This window comes from Oncorhynchus keta, chromosome 18 (assembly GCF_023373465.1).
Source record: "Oncorhynchus keta strain PuntledgeMale-10-30-2019 chromosome 18, Oket_V2, whole genome shotgun sequence".
Classification (NCBI taxonomy): Eukaryota; Metazoa; Chordata; class Actinopteri; order Salmoniformes; family Salmonidae; genus Oncorhynchus; species Oncorhynchus keta.
The window spans coordinates 43,917,264-43,941,806 of NC_068438.1; the positions used below are offsets into that span (position 1 = coordinate 43,917,264).

General features: G+C 44.3%; 1 protein-coding gene across 1 annotated transcript in view; it reads left to right on the forward strand.

The window, feature by feature from the left end:
* Positions 1-24,543, forward strand: part of LOC118394464 (ventricular zone-expressed PH domain-containing protein-like) — a 172,276-nt gene that overhangs the window by 17,651 nt on the left and 130,082 nt on the right. Inside the window, exons 2-5 of the mRNA XM_052468455.1 lie at positions 4,269-4,411; positions 4,730-4,753; positions 6,184-6,399; positions 11,595-11,769. Coding sequence (XP_052324415.1) covers positions 4,292-4,411; positions 4,730-4,753; positions 6,184-6,399; positions 11,595-11,769 — 535 coding nt within the window. The 5' untranslated portion in view covers positions 4,269-4,291. The remainder of the gene's footprint in view (positions 1-4,268; positions 4,412-4,729; positions 4,754-6,183; positions 6,400-11,594; positions 11,770-24,543) is intronic.

Consider the following 24,543-nt stretch of genomic DNA (forward strand, 5'->3'; position numbering starts at 1 on the left):
GGGACTGTGTGTTATAGTCTGGGACTGTGTGTTATAGTCTGGGGCTGTGTGTTATTTAATTTTTAATTTTTAAATTTATTTTTTACCTTTATTTAACCAGGCAAGTCAGTTAAGAACATATTCTTATTTTCAATGACGGCCTGGGAACAGTGGGTTAACTGCCTGTTCAGGGGCAGAACGACAGATTTGTACCTTGTCAGCTCGGGGGTTTGAACTCGCAACCTTCCGGTTACTAGTCCAACGCTCTAACCACTAGGCTACGCTGGGGCTGTGTGTTATAGTCCAAATGTACCAAATATTGTACCAAATATACAAGTGTGTGATGAGTTCTGGGACTGTGTGTTATAGTCTGGGACTGTGTGTTATAGTCTGGGGCTGTGTGTTATAGTCTGGGGCTGTGTGTTATAGTCTGGGGCTGTGTGTTATAGTCTGGGACTGTGTGTTATAGTCTGGGACTGTGTGTTATAGTCTGGGGCTGTGTGTTATAGTCTGGGACTGTGTGTTATAGTCTGGGACTGTGTGTTATAGTCTGGGGCTTTGTGTTATAGTCTGGGGCTTTGTGTTATAGTCTGGGGCTGTGTGTTATAGTCTGGGACTGTGTGTTATAGTTTGGGGCTTTGTGTTATAGTCTGGGGCTGTGTGTTATAGTCTGGGACTGTGTGTTATAGTCTGGGACTGTGTGTTATAGTCTGGGGCTGTGTGTTATAGTCTGGGGCTGTGTGTTATAGTCTGGGGCTGTGTGTTATAGTCTGGGGCTGTGTGTTATAGTCTGGGGCTGTGTGTTATAGTCTGGGGCTGTGTGTTATAGTCTGGGGCTGTGTGTTATGGTTTGGGGCTTTGTGTTATAGTCTGGGACTGTGTGTTATAGTCTGGGACTGTGTGTTATAGTCTGGGGCTTTGTGTTATAGTCTGGGGCTGTGTGTTATAGTCTGGGGCTGTGTGTTATAGTCTGGGGCTGTGTGTTATAGTCTGGGACTGTGTATTATGGTTTGGGACTGTGTGTTATAGTCTGGGGCTTTGTGTTATAGTCTGGGGCTGTGTGTGATTCTGGGATTTAACTCCCAAACTAAAGCAGAGTTAGGAGATCAGAGGCAGAAGCTGCTGGCAGAACTGTCAGAACTATTTCAGTCACACTGCTCACACTGTGTGTGTGTGTGTGTCTGTGTCTGTGTGTGTGAGTGTGAGTGGACCTAGTGCAGACAGAAGGCATTCAGGTGGAATAATGGAAGCTCAGTGTGTGAGGGGTCTGCAGGTTACACCAGGAATTCAGGACACTGAAATACTATCCACCTCTCTCTCTCTCTCTCTCTCTCTCTCTCTCTCTCTCTCTCTCTCTCTCTCTCTCTCTCTCTCTCTCCTTCTCTCTCTCTTCTCTCTCTCTCTCTCTCTCTCTCTCTCTATCCTTCCTTCCTCTCTCTCTCTCTCTCTCTCTCTCTCTCTCCCTATCCTTCCTTCCATCTCTCTCTCTCTCTGTCTCTCTCTCTCTCTCTCTCTCTCTCTCTCTCTCAATATTCAATTAAATTCCAAGGGCTTTATTGGCATGGGAATCTTGCCAACGCAAGTGAAATACATAATAAACAAAAGTGATATAAACAATCAGAAATGAGCAGTAAACATTACACTCACAAAAGTCTCAAAAGAAAGAGACGTTTCAAATGTCATATTATGGCTATGTACAGTGTTGTAACAATGTGTTGTAATACAAAAGGGAAAATAAATAAACGTAAATATGGTTTGTATTTACACTACCGGTCAAAAGTTATAGAACACCTACTCATTCAAGGTTTTTCTTTATTTTACTATTTTCTACATTGTAGAATAATAACGAAGACGTCAAATCTATGAAATAACACATATGGAATCATATAGTAACCAAAAAAGTGTTAAACAAATCAAAATACATTTTATATTTGAGATTCTCAAAATAGCCACCCTTTGCCAATGTAGAAAATAGTCAAAATAAAGAAAAATCATTGAATGAGTAGGTGTTCTAAAACTTTTGACCGGTAGTATACAATGTTGTTAGTTCTTCCTTAGTTCCCCTTTTCTTGTGGCAACAGGTCACAAATCTTGCTGCTGTGATGGCACACTGTGGTATTTCATCCTTTTGGGAGTTAATCAACATTTGACTTGTTTTCAAATTATTTTTGGGTCTGTGTAATCTGAGGGAAATATGAGTCTCTAATATGGTCATACATTGGGCAGGAGGTTAGGAAGTGCAGTTCAGTTTACTCCTCATTTTGTGGGCAGTGTGCACATAGCCTGTCTTCCCTTGAGAGCCAGGTCTGAATATGCTGGCCTCTCTCAATAGCAAGGCTATGCTCAATGAGTCTGTACATATTCAAAGCTTTCCTTCATTTTGGGTCAGTCACAGTGGCCAGGGATTCTGCCAGTGTGTACTGTGTTTAGGTCCAAATAGCATTCAAGTTTGCTGTTTTTTTGTTAATTCTCTCTCTCTCTCTCTCCCCTTTCCACACACCTACTGTCGTCACAGGTGATAAAAGACACTTTGATTAATGGTACTCTAATGGTGTCAGTGTCACAGTGAAATATCTCATTTGAAACCTTTAGTGATTGTTCCCTATCAAGTTGTATCCAGCCTTACTGCCAGGAGAGATAAAGCCAACCCATCCCTCTGTGTTGATGGCTGTGTGGTTGTTTGGATTCAGAACTGGCATTGGCCAATGAGCATTCCCGCCTCCGTATCCCGACGATGTGTTGCCATGGACTCTGTGTGCAGGAATTGGGTTTGATAGTGAACTGTAGTCTCCTCCACATTAGCTCTTCAACGTAGTAAAACACTCAACAGAGGATTTCAGAAATTGCACCAAAAAAGTAATTTATACTGAACAAAAATCGAAACGCAACATGCAACAATTTCTAAGATTTTGCTGAGTTATAGTTCATTTAAGGAAATCAATCAATGAAAATAAATAAATTAGACCCTAATCAATGGATTTCACATGACTGGGCAGGGGCGCAGCCATGGGTGGGCTTGGGAGGGCATAGGCCCGACCACTTGGGAGCCAGGCCCACTCACTGTAGAGACAGTTTATCCCCATATAAGGGCTTTATTACAGACAATTACCTGACAATCCCACAGGTGAAGAAACCGGATGTGGAGGTCCTGGGCTGGCGTGGTCTGCGGTTGTGAGGCCAGCTGGACACACTGCCAAATTCTCTATAATTACATTGGTTTATGGTAGAGAAATTAACATGAAATTATCTGGAAACAGCTTTGTTGGACATTCCTGCAGTCAGAACACCAATTGCACGCTCCCTCAAAACTTCTGTGGCATTGTGTTGTGTGACAAAACGGCACATCTTAGAGTGGCCTTTTATTGTCCCCAGCACAAGGTGCACCTGTGTAATGATCATGCTGTTTAATCAGCTTCTTGATATGCCACACCTGTCTAACCACTAGGCTACCTGCCGCCCCTACACTCTAACCACTAGACTACCTGCCGCCCCTACACTCTAACCACTAGACTAACTGCCGCCCATTCACTGTAACCACTAGGCTACCTGCCGCCTGGATGGGTTATCTTGGCAAAGGAGAAATGCTCACTAATAGGGAGTGAAATTAGCTTTTTGTGTATATGGAACATTTCTGGGATCTTTTATTCCAGCTCATGAAACATGGGCCAACACTTTACATGTTGTGTTTATACTTTTGTTCAGTGTATATTACTGTTTGTGTGTGTTCTTGTGTCCGTGTCTGATAACACACAGTCAGAATAATCAATATTCAATCGTCCCTGACCCATGTGGGTACAGTACAGCTGAAATGGTTATCCCCCCCTTTGTACCTCTCTGAGTGTTAATATTTCCAGAGAGGGCCGGAGGAGCTCAGGTGAGGGGGGTAAATGGTTACCCTTTTAAATGAGCAAACTCACCGCTCCTGGGAGCCTCCCACACATTCATTCATGCAGCCGTCTCCTCTGCTGTGCTGATATGTGGTGGTGTTTGTCCTTGTCAGGCAGTGTCGGTGGAGCGCTCCCTAAAGTGTCACATATTAGTGTGGTGGGGAGATACACTGGTCACAGATTAACTTCATTAACCACACCTGTGGAACTACAGAGGAGAGGATTATGCCTACAAGGCTCTCTCTCGCCTACACTCTACATATTAAAACAGGAGACGCTGATAACGCGTTATTAAGAACCCCCTGCTTTCTTTCTTTCTTTCTTTCTTTCTTTCTTTCTTTCTTTCTTTCTTTCTTTCTTCCTCTGCTTCTCTCTCTTTCTCTCCCTCTCTTTCTCTCTCAGGAGTCTGATGTGTAGCAGACACCATGCATCAGCTGTTAGGCCTGGTGCTGGGCAAGAGGGACCTGTCCCGGGCTGGAGACCTCTTCTCCCTGGAGGACTCTGAGATAGAGGACTGCCTCTCACAGGCCCTGGAGGAAATCAAGGCAAATAGATGACTGTCTCTTTGAATCACTCCAAGCTATCTATTGCTCCCTGCCTATGAGCACACAAACATACACAACACACACACACACACACACACACACACACACACACACACACACACACACACACACACACACACACACACACACACACACACACACACACACACACACACACACACACACACACACACACACACACACACACACACACACACACACACACACACACACACACACACACACACACACACACACACACACACACACACATCCATGCACACACAAATAGATGACTGTCTCTTTGAATCACTAGAGGTCCAAGCTATCTATTGCTCTCCTGTGAGTTGCCTATGCAAGCACACAAACATGCACACAAACATGCACACAAATAGATGACTGTCTCTTTGAATCACTAGAGGTCCAAGCTATCTATTGCTCTCCTGTGAGTGCCTATGCAAGCACACAAACATGCACACATGCGAAGCCACGTCCAGACACACACACACACACACACACACACACACACACACACACACACACACACACACACACACACACACACACACACACACACACACACACACGCATCCATGCACACACAAATAGATGACTGTCTCTTTGAATCACAGGTCCAAGCTATCTATTGCTCTCCAGTTGCCTATGCAACACACAAACACACACACGCGAAGCCACGTCCAGACACACACACACACACACACACACACACACACACACACACACACACACACACACACACACACACACACACACACACACACACACACACACACACACACACACACACACACACACACACACACACACACGCACGCAGACATGGCATCACCTCACCAAACACACCTGTCATTTCCATGCTGACTGCACACTCCCATTGGGATAGCAGCTTATGGCAGGTGTGTCTCTTGGGACTGTTCCCTGGGATAACAGATATGATACGATTCTCATCACTCCAGGGCCCACATGTCCTCATTTCCCATCCAACACAGTCAGTCTCTCAGTCATCATCATTCAGACACTGTCTAGATGGGGCCATAGTTTGAATGAACATTTCCACCTCAACATGGAAAAAGTCAAGAGTATTTTTCCTTTGATAATTTGAGTGTCAAGGGATAGCTAACACCAAAAAGTATTGCAGCCTTGAGGCTTGGGTCTGTATGTTAGATTCCTAAATAGAGTAAAACTCACAGGCGACTAGTGAAGCTCAACCCAAGTTTATTCACCTACTGGGTCTCACAGCTGCATAAGACAAAGACCTGTTTACACAAGCCCATATATTTATACCTTCCTGCCATGCCGAGTCTCCTCCTTACACATCTGGATAGCCAACACATCTGCTAGACGGGATTTAAGCGATGCCTGTTCTTTCTCTCTTCATCTGAAATGACCTCGGCCCAAATTCCTCACTCACCCCGAACTCACGGCTGTCCTGTTGACTTGTACCAGATGTTAGCCCTTCTCCTCACCGTAGGATACCTGATGTGTAACAATAACATGTTCTGACAGAATGTGAACTTCCTAAATCCCCCTCTCTCACTCAGTAGATTTCCATACCCTCTGTTCTAATATTAGAACATGAACAAGGATATTTCATATTTCAAGTTTAGAAGTTAGTACCCAACATGTGTTAGATAGCTTTCAGGTTGACTGCATTTGAAACTATATTAAAAACAAGCATGCTCTTTCCTCATTGTTCCTTGATCATGATTGGCTGATCTGTACTCATCTCCCCTCTGATTTGCTGACTGCAGGACTACCTGACCAATGACAATGACCAGGCTGTGGTGGAGATCTGCATCACGCGTATCACCACGGCAATCAGGGAGACACGGTCCATCGAGCGCCATGGGGGGGCACTGGTGGGTCTGTGGGAGTCCTGTCTGGAACACAACCTCACCCCCCAGGGTAAAGATGAAGACACACCCCATGCCAAGATAGCCTCTGACATCACCAGCTGTATTCTGCAGGTACACTACACCACACACGCACACACACACACACACAGAGAATACCCCTGTATCAAGATCGGACAGGTCTGGGCACACATGCATCCAAATGTATCCAGGGCTCCTGAGTGGCGCAGATGTCTAAGGCACTGCATCACAGTGCTTGAGGTGTAACTACATTTTCCCAGGCTGTGTCACCAGCTAAACCTGAAATGCTTTTTCAACCGCCTTAAAGGAGTTCCCACATATGCTGAGCACTTGTTTGCTGCTTTTCCTTCACACTGCGGTCCAGCTCATCCCAAACCAGCTCATTTGGGTTGAGGTTGGGTGATTGTGGAGGCTAAGTCATCTGATGCAGCACTCCATCACTCTTTTTGTTGGTCAAATAGCCCTTACACATCCAGGAGGTGAGTTGGGTCATTGTCCTGTTGAAAAACAAATGATGTCCCACTAAGCGCGAACCAGATGGGAGGGCGTATCGCTGCAGAATGCTGTAGTAGCCATGCTGGTTAAGTGTGCCAATATGCCATCCCGCAGGGTTTGTGCTTAGTGGGACTATAATTTGTTTTTCAACAGGACAATGACCCAACACACCTCCAGGCTGTGTAAGTGCTATTTGACCAAGAAGGAGAGTAATGGAGTGCTACATCAGATAATCTGGCCTCCACAATCACCCAACCTCAACCCAATTGAGATGATTTGGGATGAGTTGGACTGCAGAGTGAAGGAAAAGCAACCAACAAGTGCTCAGCATATGTAGGAACTCCTTCAAGACTTTTGGAAAAGCATTCCAGGTGAAGCTGGTTGAGAGAATGCCAAGAGTGTGCAAAGCTGTCATCGAGGCAAAGGGGGACAACTTTGAAGAATCTAAAATATAAGAATATTTAACACTAATTTTGGTTAATACATGTGTTATTTTATAGTTTTTATGTCTTCACTATTATTCTACAATGTAGACAATAGTCAAAATAAAGAAAAACCCTTGAAATTAGTAGGTGTGTCCAAACCTTTGACTGGTTCTGTAAAGTGTGTACCCTCACATTCCTGAGACATAACCTGTATCGACACACCTGCCTTCACATACCTGTACATGTCACATGATTTACAACACAGCAGCTATAGGCTACAGGCACACAGGCAGCATATATAACATCACACCTGTCTGCTGATCTGTACATGTCCATCCTACGCACAGTACAATCGCATACTGTGCATGTCCAGGTATGTGTTATCATGGTGGTAGGGACACTTCCAGGTATGTGTTATCATGGTGGTAGGGACACTTCCAGGTATGTGTTATCATGGCGGTAGGGACACTTCCAGGTATGTGTTATCATGGCGGTAGGGACACTTCCAGGTATGTGTTATCATGGTGGTAGGGACACTTCCAGGTATGTGTTATCATGGCGGTAGGGACACTTCCAGGTATGTGTTATCATGGCGGTAGGGACACTTCCAGGTATGTGTTATCATGGTGGTAGGGACACTTCCAGGTATGTGTTATCATGGTGGTAGGGACACTTCCAGGTATGTGTTATCATGGTGGTAGGGACACTTCCAGGTATGTGTTATCATGGTGGTAGGGACACTTCCAGGTATGTGTTATCATGGCGGTAGGGACACTTCCAGGTATGTGTTATCATGGCGGTAGGGACACTTCCAGGTATGTGTTATCATGGTGGTAGGGACACTTCCAGGTATGTGTTATCATGGCGGTAGGGACACTTCCAGGTATGTGTTATCATGGCGGTAGGGACACTTCCAGGTATGTGTTATCATGGTGGTAGGGACACTTCCAGGTATGTGTTATCATGGCGGTAGGGACACTTCCAGGTATGTGTTATCATGGCGGTAGGGACACTTCCAGGTATGTGTTATCATGGCGGTAGGGACACTTCCAGGTATGTGTTATCATGGTGGTAGGGACACTTCCAGGTATGTGTTATCATGGTGGTAGGGACACTTCCAGGTATGTGTTATCATGGCGGTAGGGGCGGTTGGGACACTTCCAGGTATGTGTTATCATGGCGGTAGGGGCGGTAGGGACACTTCCAGGTATGTGTTATCATGGCGGTAGGGCGGTAGGGACACTTCCAGGTATGTGTTATCATGGCGGTAGGGGCGGTAGGGACACTTCCAGGTATGTGTTATCATGGCGGTAGGGGCGGTAGGGACACTTCCAGGTATGTGTTATCATGGCGGTAGGGACACTTCCAGGTATGTGTTATCATGGCGGTAGGGGCGGTAGGGACACTTCCAGGTATGTGTTATCATGGCGGTAGGGACACTTCCAGGTATGTGTTATCATGGCGGTAGGGGCGGTAGGGACACTTCCAGGTATGTGTTATCATGGCGGTAGGGACACTTCCAGGTATGTGTTATCATGGCGGTAGGGACACTTCCAGGTATGTGTTATCATGGCGGTAGGGGTGGTAGGGACACTTCCAGGTATGTGTTATCATGGCGGTAGGGGCGGTAGGGACATTTCCAGGTATGTGTTATCATGGTGGTAGGGACACTTCCAGGTATGTGTTATCATGGCAGTAGGGACATGTCCAGGTATGTGTTATCATGGCAGTAGGGACATGTCCAGGTATGTGTTATGAGTTCGGTAGTTCTTGTGGTGCACAGTAGTGGTCGACCGATTAATCGGAATGGCTGATTAATTAGGGACGATTTCAAGTTTTCATAAGAATCGGTAATCGTCATTTTTGACACCATGGTTGATTACATGGCCGATTACATTGCACTCCACGAGGAGACTGCGTGGCAGGCTGACTACCTGTTACGCGAGTGCAGCAAGAAGCCAAGTTAAGTTGCTAGCTAGCATTAAACGTATCTTATAATTAACAATCAATCTTAACATAATCACTCGTTAACTACACATGGTTGATGATATTACTAGTTTATCTAGCTTGTCCTGCTTTGCATATAATCGATGCGGTGCATGTTAATTTCTCATCGAATCACAGCCTACTTCGGCAAACGGGGGATGATTTAACAAGCCAAGCGCATTCGTGAAAAAAGCACCAATGTATACCTAACCATAAACATCAATGCCTTTCTTTAAAAAATGTTTCCCATGCCAATAAGCCCTGAAATTGAAATTGAATTGAATTTGAGACAGAGACAGAGAGACAGAGAGACAGAGAGAGAGAATAAGCTCCTTGTCTGGTTAGTCTTCATTAGTGAGCACCTTGTCTGGTTAGTCTTCATTAGTGAGCTCCTTATCTGGTTAGTCTTCATTAGTGAGCTCCTGATCTGGTTAGTCTTCATTAGTGAGCACCTTGTCTGGTTAGTCTTCATTAGTGAGCTCCTTATCTGGTTAGTCTTCATTAGTGAGCTCCTGATCTGGTTAGTCTTCATTAGTGAGCTCCTGATCTGGTTAGTCTTCATTAGTGAGCTCCTTATCTGGTTAGTCTTCATTAGTGAGCTCCTTATCTGGTTAGTCTTCATTAGTGAGCTCCTGATCTGGTTAGTCTTCATTAGTGAGCTCCTTATCTGGTTAGTCTTCATTAGTGAGCTCCTTATCTGGTTAGTCTTCATTAGTGAGCTCCATGTCTGGTTAGTCTTCATTAGTGAGCTCCATGTCTGGTTAGTCTTCATTAGTGAGCTCCATGTCTGGTTAGTCTTCATTTGTGAGCTCCATGTCTGGTTAGTCTTCATTAGTGAGCTCCATGTCTGGTTAGTCTTCATTAGTGAGCTCCTTATCTGGTTAGTCTTCATTAGTGAGCTCCATGTCTGTTCTGGAGTTTGAGTCTGATGGTTGAACTCCTCTGAGTCTCTGGATGAGCTCCTTTAATCTGAGAGCAGCCTGATATTACAGTGACTCACTCTAATAGGACTCTGCATGGCTGTGTGTGTGTGTGTGTGTGTGTGTGTGTGTGTGTGTGTGTGTGTGTGTGTGTGTGTGTGTGTGTGTGTGTGTGTGTGTGTGTGTGTGTGTGTGTGTGTGTGTGTTGGTTCCGGTGCTGTTGTTTTTAGTAAGACTCTTGGACGTGCAGTGAGAAAGCCTTGCCTGCACTGCCACCTGTTGGAAGTACAGAAGTATGACACTTTTCTAGCCATAAATATGAGTTGAGCATTAATCCCTTATAACAACACTGTACTGTAGCTCATCGGCTCTAATGGTAATACACCATGTGTTTTATAGTATAGTTGTTTTCTGATAGAATATAGTACAGTTGTTTGGGTATGTTTCAATGTTTGTCTTATGGCGATAGAAGATAGTAGCTCAGTGGTCACCAAATCGGTTTTGGTCACCTTCAGACCATAGGACTCATGCATTAACACAACTGATTTTAAAAAGTCTGGATACAATGTAGTTCTTCAGGAGAAAAGTTGGACAGTACTTTTGCCCATTTCAAGCCCTTCTAAATGTTCCCAAACCATCCCCTTGGGGGCGCTAGTGGATGTTAAGTTAGGCACTGGGACACCACTGTCTACATGCAGAGAAACATACACTATCCCCTTGAGCTCAGAAATTAGTCTTTATGTAAAGAGAGCCATCTGTTTATCCTCCGTTCTGTTCTATTCTGTTCTGTTCTGTTGTGTTCCCTTAAATTGTCCATGTGCATCACCAAGGGTTCATATACTGTAGGCCCTAAATAGGATGGACACACACACACACACACATCATACATGTTTGAGATCTGTGATATAACTGATGAGAACGTCTATGGTCTACTTTAGTCCATTATTCAGATCAGCACATTCTGATCTGTTATTGTTACTCAGATACCGTGGTTCTAATGTCCCAGTTAATTGGAGTGTGATACCTACATGCCGACACTGTGGCATGGTATAAACCAGAGCTGTTATAAAAGGGGCCACATTATATAATTGGGTACATGAGTGAATGAATATACACTGAGTATATCAAACATTAGGAACACCTTCCTAAAATGTAGTTGCACCCCACCCCCCACCCACCCCTTTTGCCATCAGAACAGCCTCAATTTGTCTGGGCCTCAATTCTCTCTCTCTCTCTCACACACACACACACACACACACGCACACACACACACACACACACACACACACACACACACACACACACACACACACACACACACACACACACACACACACACACACACACACACACACACACACACACACACACACACACACACACACACACACAAAATGTCTGTCTCTCTCACACAATCTCTCTGTGTCTTTGTCTCTCTTCTACCTGTCTCTCTCTCCTACAGAACTACAGTCGTCCCCCAGTGATGGCTCTAGCAGTGCCGGTGGCAGTGAGGTTTCTGCAGAGAGGCAACAGAGAGCTCAGTAGAAACATGTCCAGTTATCTCTCTCTGGCTGCCATGGCTAAGGCTGAACTACTGGCAGAACACACAGAGGCTATCACTTGCAGCGTGCTGGGAGGTAGGACACACACACTCGGACACATACACACACACACACTCGCACACTTGCACACACACGCACACAAACACAGAGGCTAATACCTTCATCGTGCTGGGAGGTAGGACACGCACACACAGACACATACACACACGTCCGTGCACACACACACACGCACGCACACACGCACGCACACACGCACACACACACACTCGCACACTTGGACACACACACAGAGGCTATTACCTGCATCGTCATGCTGATTGAATTCGAATAACAGACTGGAAGCTTCAAAATGAGGGTTGTGCTTGGAATCATTGTTCTTCCTCTGTCAACCATGGTTACCTGCAAGGAAACACGTGCCGTCATCATTGCTTTGCACAAAAAGGGCTTAACAGACAGGGATATTGTCGACTGCTGATGACTGGGGTAAAGTCATTTTCTCTGATGAATCTCCTTTCCGATTGTTTGGGGCATCCGGAAAAAAGCTTGTCCGGAGAAGACAAGGTGAGCACTACCATCAGTCCTGTGTCATGCCGACAGTAAAGCATCCTGAGACCATTCATGTGTGGGGTTGCTTCTCAGCCAAGGGAGTGGGCTCACTCACAATTTTGCCTAAGAACACAGCCATGAATAAAGAATGGTACCAACTAGAGGCCAACCGATTATGACTTTTCAACGCCGATGCTGATGCCGATTATTGGAGGACCAAAAAAAGCCGATACCAATTAATCGGGCGATTTTTTTAATTTATTTGTAATAATGATAATTACAACAATACTGAATGAACACTTATTTTATCTTAATATAATACATCAATAAAAATCAATTTAGCCTCAAATAAATAATGAAACATGTTCAATTTGGAAAAAGAAAGTAAAAGTGCAATATGTGCCATGTAAAAAAGCTAACGTTTAAGTTCCTTGCTCAGAACATGAGAACATATGAAAGCTGGTGGTTCCTTTTAACATGAGACTTCAATACTCCAAGGTAAGAGGTTTTAGGTAGTAGTTAAGATAGTATTTATAGGACTATTTCTCTCTATACCATTTTTATATTCCATATACCTTTGACTATTGGATGTTCTTATAGGCACTTGAGTATTGCCAGTGTAACAGTATAGCTTCCGTTCCTCTCCTCGCTCCTACCTGGGCTCGAACCAGGAACACATCGACAACAGCCACCCTCGAAGCAGCGTTACCCATGCAGAGCAAGGGGAACAACTACTCCAAGTCTTAGAGCGAGTGACGTTTGAAACTCTATTAGCGCGCACCCCGCTATCTAGCTAGCCATTTCACATCAGTTACACCAGCCTAATCTCGGAAGTTGATAGGCTTGAAGTCATAAACAGCGCAATACTTGAAGCACAGCTGCTGGCAAAATGCACAAAAGTGCTGTTTGAATGAATGCTTACGAGCCTGCTGGTGCCTTCCACCGCTCAGTCAGACTGCTCTATCAAATATCAAATCATAGACTTAATTATAACATAATAACACACAGAAATACGAGCCTTTGGTCATTAATATGGTCGAACCCGGAAGCTATCATTTCGAAAACAAAACTTTTATTATTATCGCATATACCCTGACTCTGCGTGCAATGAACGCAAGAGAAGTGACACAATTTCACCTGGTTAATATTGCCTGCTAACCTGGATTTCTTTTAGCTAAATATGCAGGTTTAAAAATATATACTTCTGTGTATCGATTTTAAGAAAGGCATTGATGTTTATGGTTAGGTACACGTTGGAGCAACGACAGTCCTTTTTCCGGGAATACGCACCACATCGATTATATGCAACGCAGGACACGCTAGATAAACTAGTAATATCATCAACCATGTGTAGTTAACTAGTGATTATGATTGATTGATTGTTTTTTATAAGATAAGTTTAATGCTAGCTAGCAACTTACCTTGGCATCTTACTGCATTCGCGTAACAGGCAGGCTCCTCGTGGTGTGCAATGAGAGGCAGGTGGTTAGAGCGTTGGACTAGTTAACTGTAAGGTTGCAAGATTGAATCCCCGAGCTGACAAGGTAAAAATCTGTCGTTCTGCCCTTGAACAAGGCAGTTAACCCACCGTTCCTAGACCGTCATTGAAAATAAGAATGTGTTCTTAACTGACTTGCCTAGTTAAATAAAGGTAAAAAATAAATAAATACAATTTTTAAAAATCGGCCAAATCGGCGTCCAAAAATAATAATCGGCCATTCCGATTAATCGGTCGCCCTCTAGTACCAACACATCCTCCGAGAGCAAGTTCTCCCAACCATCCAGGAGCAGTTTGGTGACGAACAATGCCTTTTCCAGCATGATGGAGCACCTTGCCATATGGCAACTACGTGGCTTGGGGGAACAAAACATTGATATTTTGGGTCCGTGGCCAGGAAACTCCCCAGACCATAATCCCTTTGAGAACTTGTGGTAAATCCTCAAGAGGCGGGTGGACAAACAAAAACCCACAAATTCTGACAAACTCCAAGCATTGATTATGCAATAATAGGCTGCCATCAGTCAGGATGTGGCTCAGAAGTTAATTGACAGCATGCCAGGGCGGATTGCAGAGGTCTTGAAAAAGAATGGTCAACACTGCAAATATTGACTCTTTGCATAAACTTCATGTAATTGTCAATAAAAGCCTTTGACATTTATGAAATGCTTGTAATTATACTTCAGTATTCCATAGTAACATCTGACAAAAATATCTAAAGACACTGAAGCGGCAAACTTTGTGGAAATTAATATTTGTCATTCTCAAAACTTTTGGCCACAACTGTACCCACACACACAGACACATTTAGTATTTCACACTTACAGATAGACATGTTCCACAACCATAGAGGAATGTTATTGTTTCTCTTTTGTTAAAGGGAAGCCTCCCCTATATTAAATAATCTGACAGGGTATCAGTGTTCCTGATCAGAGGATCTTGGCTAAATTTCAGTTTAAAGAGACAGAGACTGGTGTCTGTTTTTTCATTCCTTGCCCAATACACAATTCAGTCATATTAATAAAATAATATCAGAGGAGGCAGTTGAAAGAGTTGATCAGTTTGTGTCATGTCTCACTTGCCTTGTTAAGCCCTTTCATTCCTCAGGCCAGACAGAGCAGCATTGCTTCCAACCTGACTGTGGGTTCGAGCTGAGGGATCACTCTTAAGTGGCCCTCAGATCTGTGGCTTAGGTTTACAGGCCCACCCCAGGCTACAGCTGAACACAGCTGTCTCATGTTTTAGAGCTGGAAGGCTCTCAACAGGCTGTGTAGCCCGGGCCCCATTGCCCTGGATAGATAAGGATCTCCCAGCAGCGCTGTAGCCATTACTCCCTATATAAGACTCAGGAGAGAGGGTCAGGGAGGTGTGTGTGTGTGTGTGTGTGTGTGTGTGTGTGTGTGTGTGTGTGTGTGTGTGTGTGTGTGTGTGTGTGTGTGTGTGTGTGTGTGTGTGTGTGTGTGTGTGTGTGTGTGTGTGTGTGTGTGTGTGTGCGTACGTGCGTGCGTGCGTGCGTGCTTGCGTGCGTGCGTGCGTGCGTGCGTGTGTGCGTGCGTGCATGGTAGAGGGGTAGTGGAGGTTTCATAAGGACCCGAGCGGTCCAGTCTCATTTAGACTGTTTGTGCAGGTTCATATGAATGTTTCTATTATACTTTTGGGTTGAGGTCAGCCAGTGGACAATACTGATAAAACTGAAGAGGTACACCATTTTGTTCTTCTTCGTGATATTGGTAGTTACAGTTTTGGTCCATTGCTGCAACTCCCATACGGACTCGGGAGAGGCGAAGGTCAAGAGCCGTGCGTTTGCTGAAACACTACCCTGCCAAGCCACACTGCCCACTTAACCCGGAAGCCGGCCGCACCAATGTGTCGGAGGAAACACCGTCCAACTGGCGCCCGGCCTGCCACAGGGGTTGCTAGAGCGCGTTGGTCCAAGGCCGAACCCTCCCCTAACCCGGACGATGCTGGGCCAATTGTACGCCGCCTCATGGGTCTCCCGGTCTCGGCAAGATGCAATATAGCCCGGGATCAAACCCGGAACTGTTGTGATTCCTTTAGCACTGCGATGCAGTGCCTTAGACCGCTGCGCCACTCGGGAGGCCTGAAGAGGTACACTCTTAGAAAAAAAGGTGCTCTCTCGAACCTAAAAGGGTTCTTCAGCTGTCCCCATAGGATAATCCTTTGAAGAACCCTTTTTGGTTCCAGGTAGAACCTTTTGGGGATCCATGTAGAACCTTTTCCACAGAGGTAGTAGTAGTAGCAGAAGTAGTTGTAGTAGTCGTAGTAGCAGTAGTCATAGTAATAGTCGTAGTAGTAGCAGTAGTAGTAGTAGTAGTAGTAATAGTCGTAGTAGTAGTCATAGCAGTAGTAGTAGTAATAGTCGTAGTAGTAGTCGTAGTAGTAGTTTATTTTAGTTTATTTTATTTTACAGGGACAGTGCACATTAATCAACGTTTCAGTAAAAGTGCCGGTTTTTAGCCAGCCGGCTAATTTTCAACCGCAGTCCCTGGGCAGGTTATTAAAAACAATTACAATATAGACAATAGCACCATAGACATAGCAACATAGCAACATAGCAACATAGGACAAGCAAGACATAGCATACAGACAGAGCAACATAGAACAAAAAGCAGCAAGACAAAATTCATAAAAGCAACAAAGTGTTTCCATACCTCACAAGCTACAGACAACATGGAAAGCGGCAACACACAGCTAGGGACCATGTTCACAAATCTGATTGACCTTTAGCCATGTCTTCAAGCATTTTGTGAAAGTGTGATATGTGGTGCAGTTATGTGTGTCTGATGGCAGTGTATTCCAGACATGGGAAGCTCTCACAGAGAATGCAGATTTACTAAAGGTGCTTTTCCTTAGGGAACTATGCAGTCACCTCTCATGGCAGACCTTGTGGATCTGCTGCCATATGTCTGGGTTTTCTGTTTAACAAAAATATTGAGTGGAGGGGGAGCCAGGCCATTAAGGATCTTGAATACAAGACATGCGTCGGTGTATTGCACAAGATTTTCCCAACTCAGGAGCTCATGTTTTCTAAGGATGTGACAATGATGATGGCTATTGGGCTTCCTATCAAGCACTTTGAGAGCCTGTTTGTAGACAGACTGAATAGGTTTTAATGTTGTACAGCAAGCTTGGGCCCAACTAGTCAAGCAGTATGTTAAGTGGGGAGTATCATAGATTTGAAGTACAGTTTTGCTACCTCTGTAGTCAAACAATTTCGTATAAATCGGAAATTAGCTAGATTGAATTTAGTTATTTGAATGACCTTTTTCACATGCTTTTTAAAAGAGAGGTTGGAATCAAGTATGATGCCAAGGTACTTAAAATCGGATACCACCTGGAGCTTCTCCCTGACACATAGACATCTGGCTCAGTAGCATCTGTTGCCCTCTTTGTGAAGAACATGCAAACAGTTTTTTCACATTGAGATGCAAACAGAGTCACTGAGCCACTTTGTAACCTGGACCATTACAGTAGTGAGTTCTTGTAGTAGTAGTAGTCATAGCAGTAGTAGTAGTAGTAGCAGCAGTAGTCGTAGTAGCAGTAGTAGTCGTAGTAGTAGCAGAAGTAGTAGTAGTAGTAGTAGTAATAGTCAGTGGCAGTAGTCGTAGTAGTAGTAGTCATAGCAGTAGTAGTAGTAGTAGCAGAAGTAGTCGTAGTAGCAGTAGTAGTCGTCTGTAGCAGTGGTGTAGTAGTAGTGGTGTAAATGGTAAGTGGTAGTAGTAGTAGTAGTGGTGGCAGAAGTAGTCCTCGTGGTAGCAGTAGTAGTCGTAGTAAGTCATTGGTGGTGGCAGAGTGGTGCAGCAGTGGTAGTAGTAGTAGTACAGTAGACAGCAGTCGTAGTAGTAGTAGTAGTAGCATTTACATAGTAGTAGTAGTCATTTAGTCAGACGCTCGTATTAGCATTTATATTATTATTAGTAGTAGTAGTAGTAGTAGTAGTAGGAGTAGTCATAGTAGTAGTAGCAAAAGCAGTAGTAGTAGTAGTCTTCGTCCTCATTGTAGTCGTATTAGCATTTATATTATTAGTAGTAGTAGCAGTAGCAGTTGTAGTAGTAGTATTGTTATTATTATTATTAGTAGTAGTAGTAGTAATATTAGTTGTCGTCGTAGCAGTAGTAGTAGTAGTAGTAGTCATCCTCGTCGTAGTAGTATTAGCATTTATATTATTATTAGTAGTAGCAGTAGTAGTAGCAGTGGTAGCAGTAGCAGTAGCTGTAGTAGTAGTCGTAGTAGTAGTAGTAGTAGTAGCAGAAGCAGAAGCAGTAGTAGTAGTAATAGCAGTAGTAGTAGTAGATGTTATAGTAGTGTTAGTAGTAGCAGTAGTAGTAGTAGTAGTATCAGTAGTAGTAGTAGTTGTAGCAGTAGTAGTAGTGTAACGGATGAGAAACGGCTAGCTTAGTTAGCGGTGCGCGCTAAATAGCGTTTCAATCGGTGACGTCACTTCCTCTGAGACCTTGAAGTAGGAGTTCCCCTTGCTCTGCAAGGTCTGCGGCTTTTGTGGTAACGATGCTTTGAGGGTGACTGTTGTTAATGTGTGCAGAGGGTCCCTGGTTCGCGCCCGGGTAAGGGCGAGGGGACGGTCTAAAGTTATACTGTTACATTGGTGACAGCGGTGGGATCCGTTACAGTAGCAGTCGTAGTAGTAGGAGTAGTAGCAGTAGTTGTAGTAGTATTGGTATTATTATTAGTAGTAGTTGCAGTAGTAGTAGTAATATTAGTTGTCGTCATAGTAGTAGTAGCAGTAGCAGTACTAGTAGTAGTAGCAGTAGCAGCAGTAGTAGTAGTAGTAGTAGTCGTCCTTGTCGTAGTCGTATTAGCATTTATATTATTATTAGTAGTAGCAGTAGTAGCAGAAGCAGTAGTAGCAGTAGCTGTAGTAGTAGTCGTAGTAGTAGTAGTAGTACTAGCAGAAGTAGTTGTAACAGTAGTATTAGCAGTAACAGTAGGAGTAGTAGTAGTACTAGTAGATGTGGTAGTAGTAGTAGTAGTGTTAGTAGTAGTAGCAGTAGCAGTAGTAGTAGCACTAGTAGATGTAGTAGTGGTAGTAGTACTAGTAGATGTAGTAGTAGTGTTAGTAGTAGTAGCAGTAGTAGTAGCACTAGTAGATGTAGTAGTGGTAGTAGTACTAGTAGATGTAGTAGTAGTGTTAGTAGTAATACTAGTAGCATTATTATGGTAGTGGGTGAGCCTACATTTTCCTGGGAACAGATGGTTTTCATTCATCATTCTGACTTTGAAGATAAGCTCACCTAAAGCAGTTTTTTTCTGAAGCTGGTTATTACATACTAAAACATACATAGTAATAAATCACTGATAGGTACTAAGGACATCAGCTTTGAGGAGCACTAAGTAAGATGCCTAGTTAGGGGGCTCTTTTCCACGCTCCCTTAGGGTTTGTCATTATGTTGCCTCCTCCAGGATCCCAGTTGGAGCACCTTGTTACCCTCTTAAACATGGTTAGACCTCGTTAGTGGTTTTCCTCAGGGACCATCATTAGTTTTGCTCATTATGGATCTGTTTACCCCCCCAGGCCTCAAACCCTCTAGTGGAGCCTGAGTGATGACAGTTTTCCGCAATTGTTTCCACACGTTTGCTGAATCTTTGGCCCATTTTTCTGAAACTCTAAACACAGAACACAAAATGGAAAACTCTACAAATCTCTAGCAAAAGCAAACACTGCATTCAAAACTGTTTTATCTCTTTCCAAAATGTTTTTGATGACACACACGCACCCATCATATGAATACATCTGTCTACCAACCAACAACACACTGATGTGCTCAACACAAAACACTACTATGAATATCCCATCAGTAGGTTTATGCCTTTTGCATTTTCAGTTTTACACTGTAGCCGGTTATAAAAGATTGTTACAGTAATGTATACCTACTCAAATATACATACATAAACACACACATGCAATACAGTAACAAAAACAGTGTAATTTATTTCCAAAATGCTGTATTTTTGAACACTTGTACAAAAATAAAAAATGAAAGTGTCTCATTCTTTCAAAACTCTAAACAAAAAAAGGCAAAAGCATATATAAAAAAAAAAGACATAAGGCAGCATCCTGCCTCCTATTTTGGTCTGGCCCCAGCACCTCATCTACATCACAAGTGATGTTCTCCCTGGCTACACACCGGGGAAAGAATCATCTGGAGTGACGGATCTAGCCGCCGAAAGCCACCACGTCAACTTCACCACATGCATCCTCCATTGTCTGGAGAAGAGGGTTGCGTGTGAGGGGATGGCGGTCATACACCTTCCATCGCCATGCCGAGAATAACTATTCAATTGGGTTTAGGAATGGGGAATATGGTGGGAGGTATAGAACAATACATTCTGGGTAATCGATGAACCAGTTGCGGACCAGAGCAGCCCGGTGGAAACTCACGTTGTCCCAGATGACAATATACCTGGGCTGCTCTGGTCCACCCTTCTGCTCGCCTGGAATGAGGATGCCATGTAGTGTGTCCAGGAATGTGATGAGAAGGGCAGTGTTGTAGGGACCAAGGTTGGCAGTGTGATGGAGGACGCCTTGCTGGCTGGTGATATTCCCTCCACACTGTCCATGGACATTCACAATGGCACGGTGGTCAAAAATGTTCCGTCCCCATTCCATTTTTGTTGGATAGGTTGAAGCCTGCCTCATCAATGTAAATATAAACGTGCTGAATTGCAGCGGCATCCAGCTCCACGACTCTCTGAAACAGACAACAAGACAATATGTGACATAGACCCAGAGCAGTCAATATGGTGAGGTACAATACACTGGATTACAGTACTGTAATGTGTCTATACAGTGCTGATATAATAGAAAATTCACATTTAGTACTTACTTGCACATATTCGTAACACTGTTCTTTAACCCTCTCTGACTTTCGTTCAAATGCACCTTGAAGACCTGTTTCATCTGGATTCAGTTGCTCTGTAATACACGGTCCAATGTAGACAAGCCCACCTGGTGAATGTTATTGAATATTGTGTCTGCAATTATGTGGTTCTGGATTTCTTGTAGTCTAATGGTATTGTATGCCACCACCATGTTCACAATACCGGTGTCCTGTACTGGTGTGAACAGCCGGTGTCTTCCACCATGGCCTGGCTGTCTCCTGTACTGGTGTGAACAGCCGCTGTCTTCCACAATGGCCTGGCCGTCTCCTGTACTGGTGTGAACAGCCGCTGTCTTCCACCATGGCCTGGCTGTCTCCTGTACTGGTGTGAACAGCCGGTGTCTTCCACAATGGCCTGGCTGTCTCCTGTACTGGTGTGAACAGCCGGTGTCTTCCACAATGGCCTGGCCGTCTCCTGTACTGGTGTGAACAGCCGCTGTCTTCCACCATGGCCTGGCCGTCTCCTGTACTGGTGTGAACAGCCGCTGTCTTCCACCATGGCCTGGCTGTCTCCTGTACTGGTGTGAACAGCCGCTGTCTTCCACCATGGCCTGGCTGTCTCCTGTACTGGTGTGAACAGCCGCTGTCTTCCACAATGGCCTGGCTGTCTCCTGTACTGGTGTGAACAGCCGCTGTCTTCCACCATGGCCTGGCCGTCTCCTGTACTGGTGTGAACAGCCGCTGTCTTCCACCATGGCCTGGCTGTCTCCTGTACTGGTGTGAACAGCCGCTGTCTTCCACCATGGCCTGGCTGTCTCCTGTACTGGTGTGAACAGCCGCTGTCTTCCACAATGGCCTGGCCGTCTCTCAGTTCTGCAGAAGATCCACAAATATATGATTGGTTGCAGTAAACAAAAATAATGACTTTTCTTTCAATTTGAAATGACGTTACTGTAACATTGGCCAACAATCACTGAGTAACATAGGCCTACTGATATGTAGGACTGCAGTATACTACAGTATACATACATAAAGAGCATAGTGTAGATGGTAGGTAACTTACCGGCTGTCATTTCTGAATGTACGGATGATGGATGCAACTGTGTAGCAGCTCAGGTTGGGCTGAACTCTCTGCCCAGCCTCCCTCATACTCAATCCATGGTTGAGCACATGGTCAACCAATGTGGCCCTGATCTCATCGGAGACAACTGTCCTTCCTCATTCTTCTCTGACTCTCGCTCCTTCACCTATAGCTCTTGCTTCACCATTGACTTCCATTTTCCTCCAAAACAAGAGAGCTCATCTGTAGCCTTTTATAGTGCTAAATCTCTGATTTCTAAGTGAACAATTCAGCAACTAGTGTTTACACCAGTGAGGAGTGTGTGTTGCCAATTGGTGTATGGCGCTTGGCATTGTGATTGGCGTTGCTTTCCAAAGGGACTAAGGAGATTTTAACTGTGAATGCCTAATGTAGAGAACTCTGTGTAGTGTTTTGCAAAAAGTGTGATATAAAATTAAAAACTGAGTGTAAAGCAGGAATTGTGCTTACAATTTTGCAGACTTGGTTTAGGGATTTGGGCCATGCGTTTCAGGTTTCGGTGATTTCAAGTTCCAATTGTTGTGTGTAAAAAAATGGGAAAAACGGTAATATAAATGATTAATATAACTGTTTAATTAATATAACTGATTTATAGAACTGGTGGTAGAGGTTACCACAGAGGATCTAGCTGTGTGTGTGTGTGTGTGTGTGTGTGTGTGTGTGTGTGTGTGTGTGTGTGTGTGTGTGTGTGTGTGTGTGTGTGTGTGTGTGTGTGTGTGTGTGTGTGTGTGTGTGTGTGTGTGTGTGTGTGTGTGTGTGTGTGTGTGTTTTTCATACAGGTCTAATGACACAGGGGAGTAGTAGACTACTGGGGCGGCAGGGTAGCCTAGTGGTTAGAACGTTGGACGAGTAACCGGAAGGTTGAAAGTTCAACCCCCCGAGCTGACAAGGTACAAATTTGTCGTTCTGCCCCTGAACAGGCAGTTACCCCACTGTTCCTAGGCCGTCATTGAAAATAAGAATTTGTTCTTAACTGACTTGCCCAGTTAAATAAAGGTAAAATAAATAAAAAACTTTGAAGAGGGCCTTTCCTGTTGTAAAGGGACTAGATGGATCCATAGGTGTGTGTGTACGTGCCTTCAAGGAGCATACGTATGTCTGGCCCCCATCCTGGGCCCCCTCTCTCCAACCTCCACGACCTGTCATATGAAATCAAGCACTCAGGGTTAACCGTTTGTTTATCCTGTAAATGATCCTGGAACGTGTGTGTGAATAGCTCACACACTTCATGACCTGTACGGTCAGCTAACACTTCACACACATTATGACATTGTGTTTGTGTATCTCACCTCATCCAGCTTTAGTGTGTGGCGGCCACCTGGGTGAAGCAATGCACTGTGGCCATTTTGTGAACACTCATCACATAATCAATTACTGCCGTGCTAAGGTAAATGACTCCTGTACAGTATTAACATATCCCCTCTTATCGAACCGTTCAACTGTTTTTATGTTCTCACGTACCTAATCCTCTTTTGTGAAATGACCGCAATGATCCTCCTCCATTTCGTCCTTCCCTTGACCAGATTTGATGCATTAATGGAAACCATATTGTGCTAGACCAATCACCCGCAGCGTAGGCAGTTGCACTCCTGCCCTGGAGAGTCTCAGTGGTGTTGTGGCAGCTGAGGCACTTCCTGCTTTGGGGGGTCTGTTCTCCGGGCTCAAGTATAAACACTGCCACGGTCCAAAGCTGAGAGTGGGTAACAGGCCAGTCCAACTCACGTACACATGCACACACACACACAAACACACACACACACACACACACACACACACACACACACACACACACACACACACACACACACACACACACACACACACACACACACACACACACACACACACACACACACACACACACAACCACACACAGTTACATAACAGCGTATTGGGAAATGGCTCTTGACACCCCCCAGTTAAAACTGGCATGGTTAAGTCTCATATTTTATTGGTTTGGGGTGCCTGCTGCTGTGAGTCAGCTAGTGCTGGTGATTTACTGTATATTGTCTGTGTTTAAGGCATTTTTACATTTCAAATGTAGTTTTATCGACTGTTTTATTTTGCACTTTTTGGCACATCCACCGTGTGCTTTGCTACTCTGGACAAATATTTGGGGTACGGGGACGGGGGGATGGGGGGTGGAAAAAGAGGAAGAGGGGAGAGGGAGACATATAGGGTACAGGAAGTGGTGAGAGAGTTGAGGGAGAAAGGGAGAGGAGAGTAGAAAGGGGATATGTAAACAAAAACTCTGGCTCTCCATTAAACAGAGACTCTCCATTGTTTTAGCTGGAATAGAGCATTTATCAGAATTTTATTTTTATTTTACCTTTATTTAACTAGGCAAGTCGGTTAAGAATACACTCTTATTTTCAATGACGGCCTAGGAACAGTGAACTGCCTGTTCAGGGGCAGAACAACAGATTTGTACCTTGTCACCTCGGGGGTTTGAACTTCCAGTTACTAGTCCAACGCTCTAACCACTAGGCTACCCTGCCGCCCCAATGGAGAGAGAGACTGAAAGAGACCATGAAAGAGAGACAGGGAGACAAAGATGGAGATAAATAAGATGCCTAGTTAGGAGACAGAGATGGAGATATATATAATACTGTATATATACAGTACCAGTCAAAAGTTTGGACAAATCTACTCATTCTAAGGTTTTTCTTTATGTCAAAGACCGCAGAGTGAAGGAAAAGCAGCCAACAAGTGCTCAGCATTTGTGTGAACTCATTCAATAGTTGGAAAAACATTCCAGGTGACTACCTCATGAAACTGGTTGAGAGAATGCAAAGCTGTCATCAAGGCAAAGGGTGGCTACTTTGAAGAATATATTTTGCTTTGTTTAA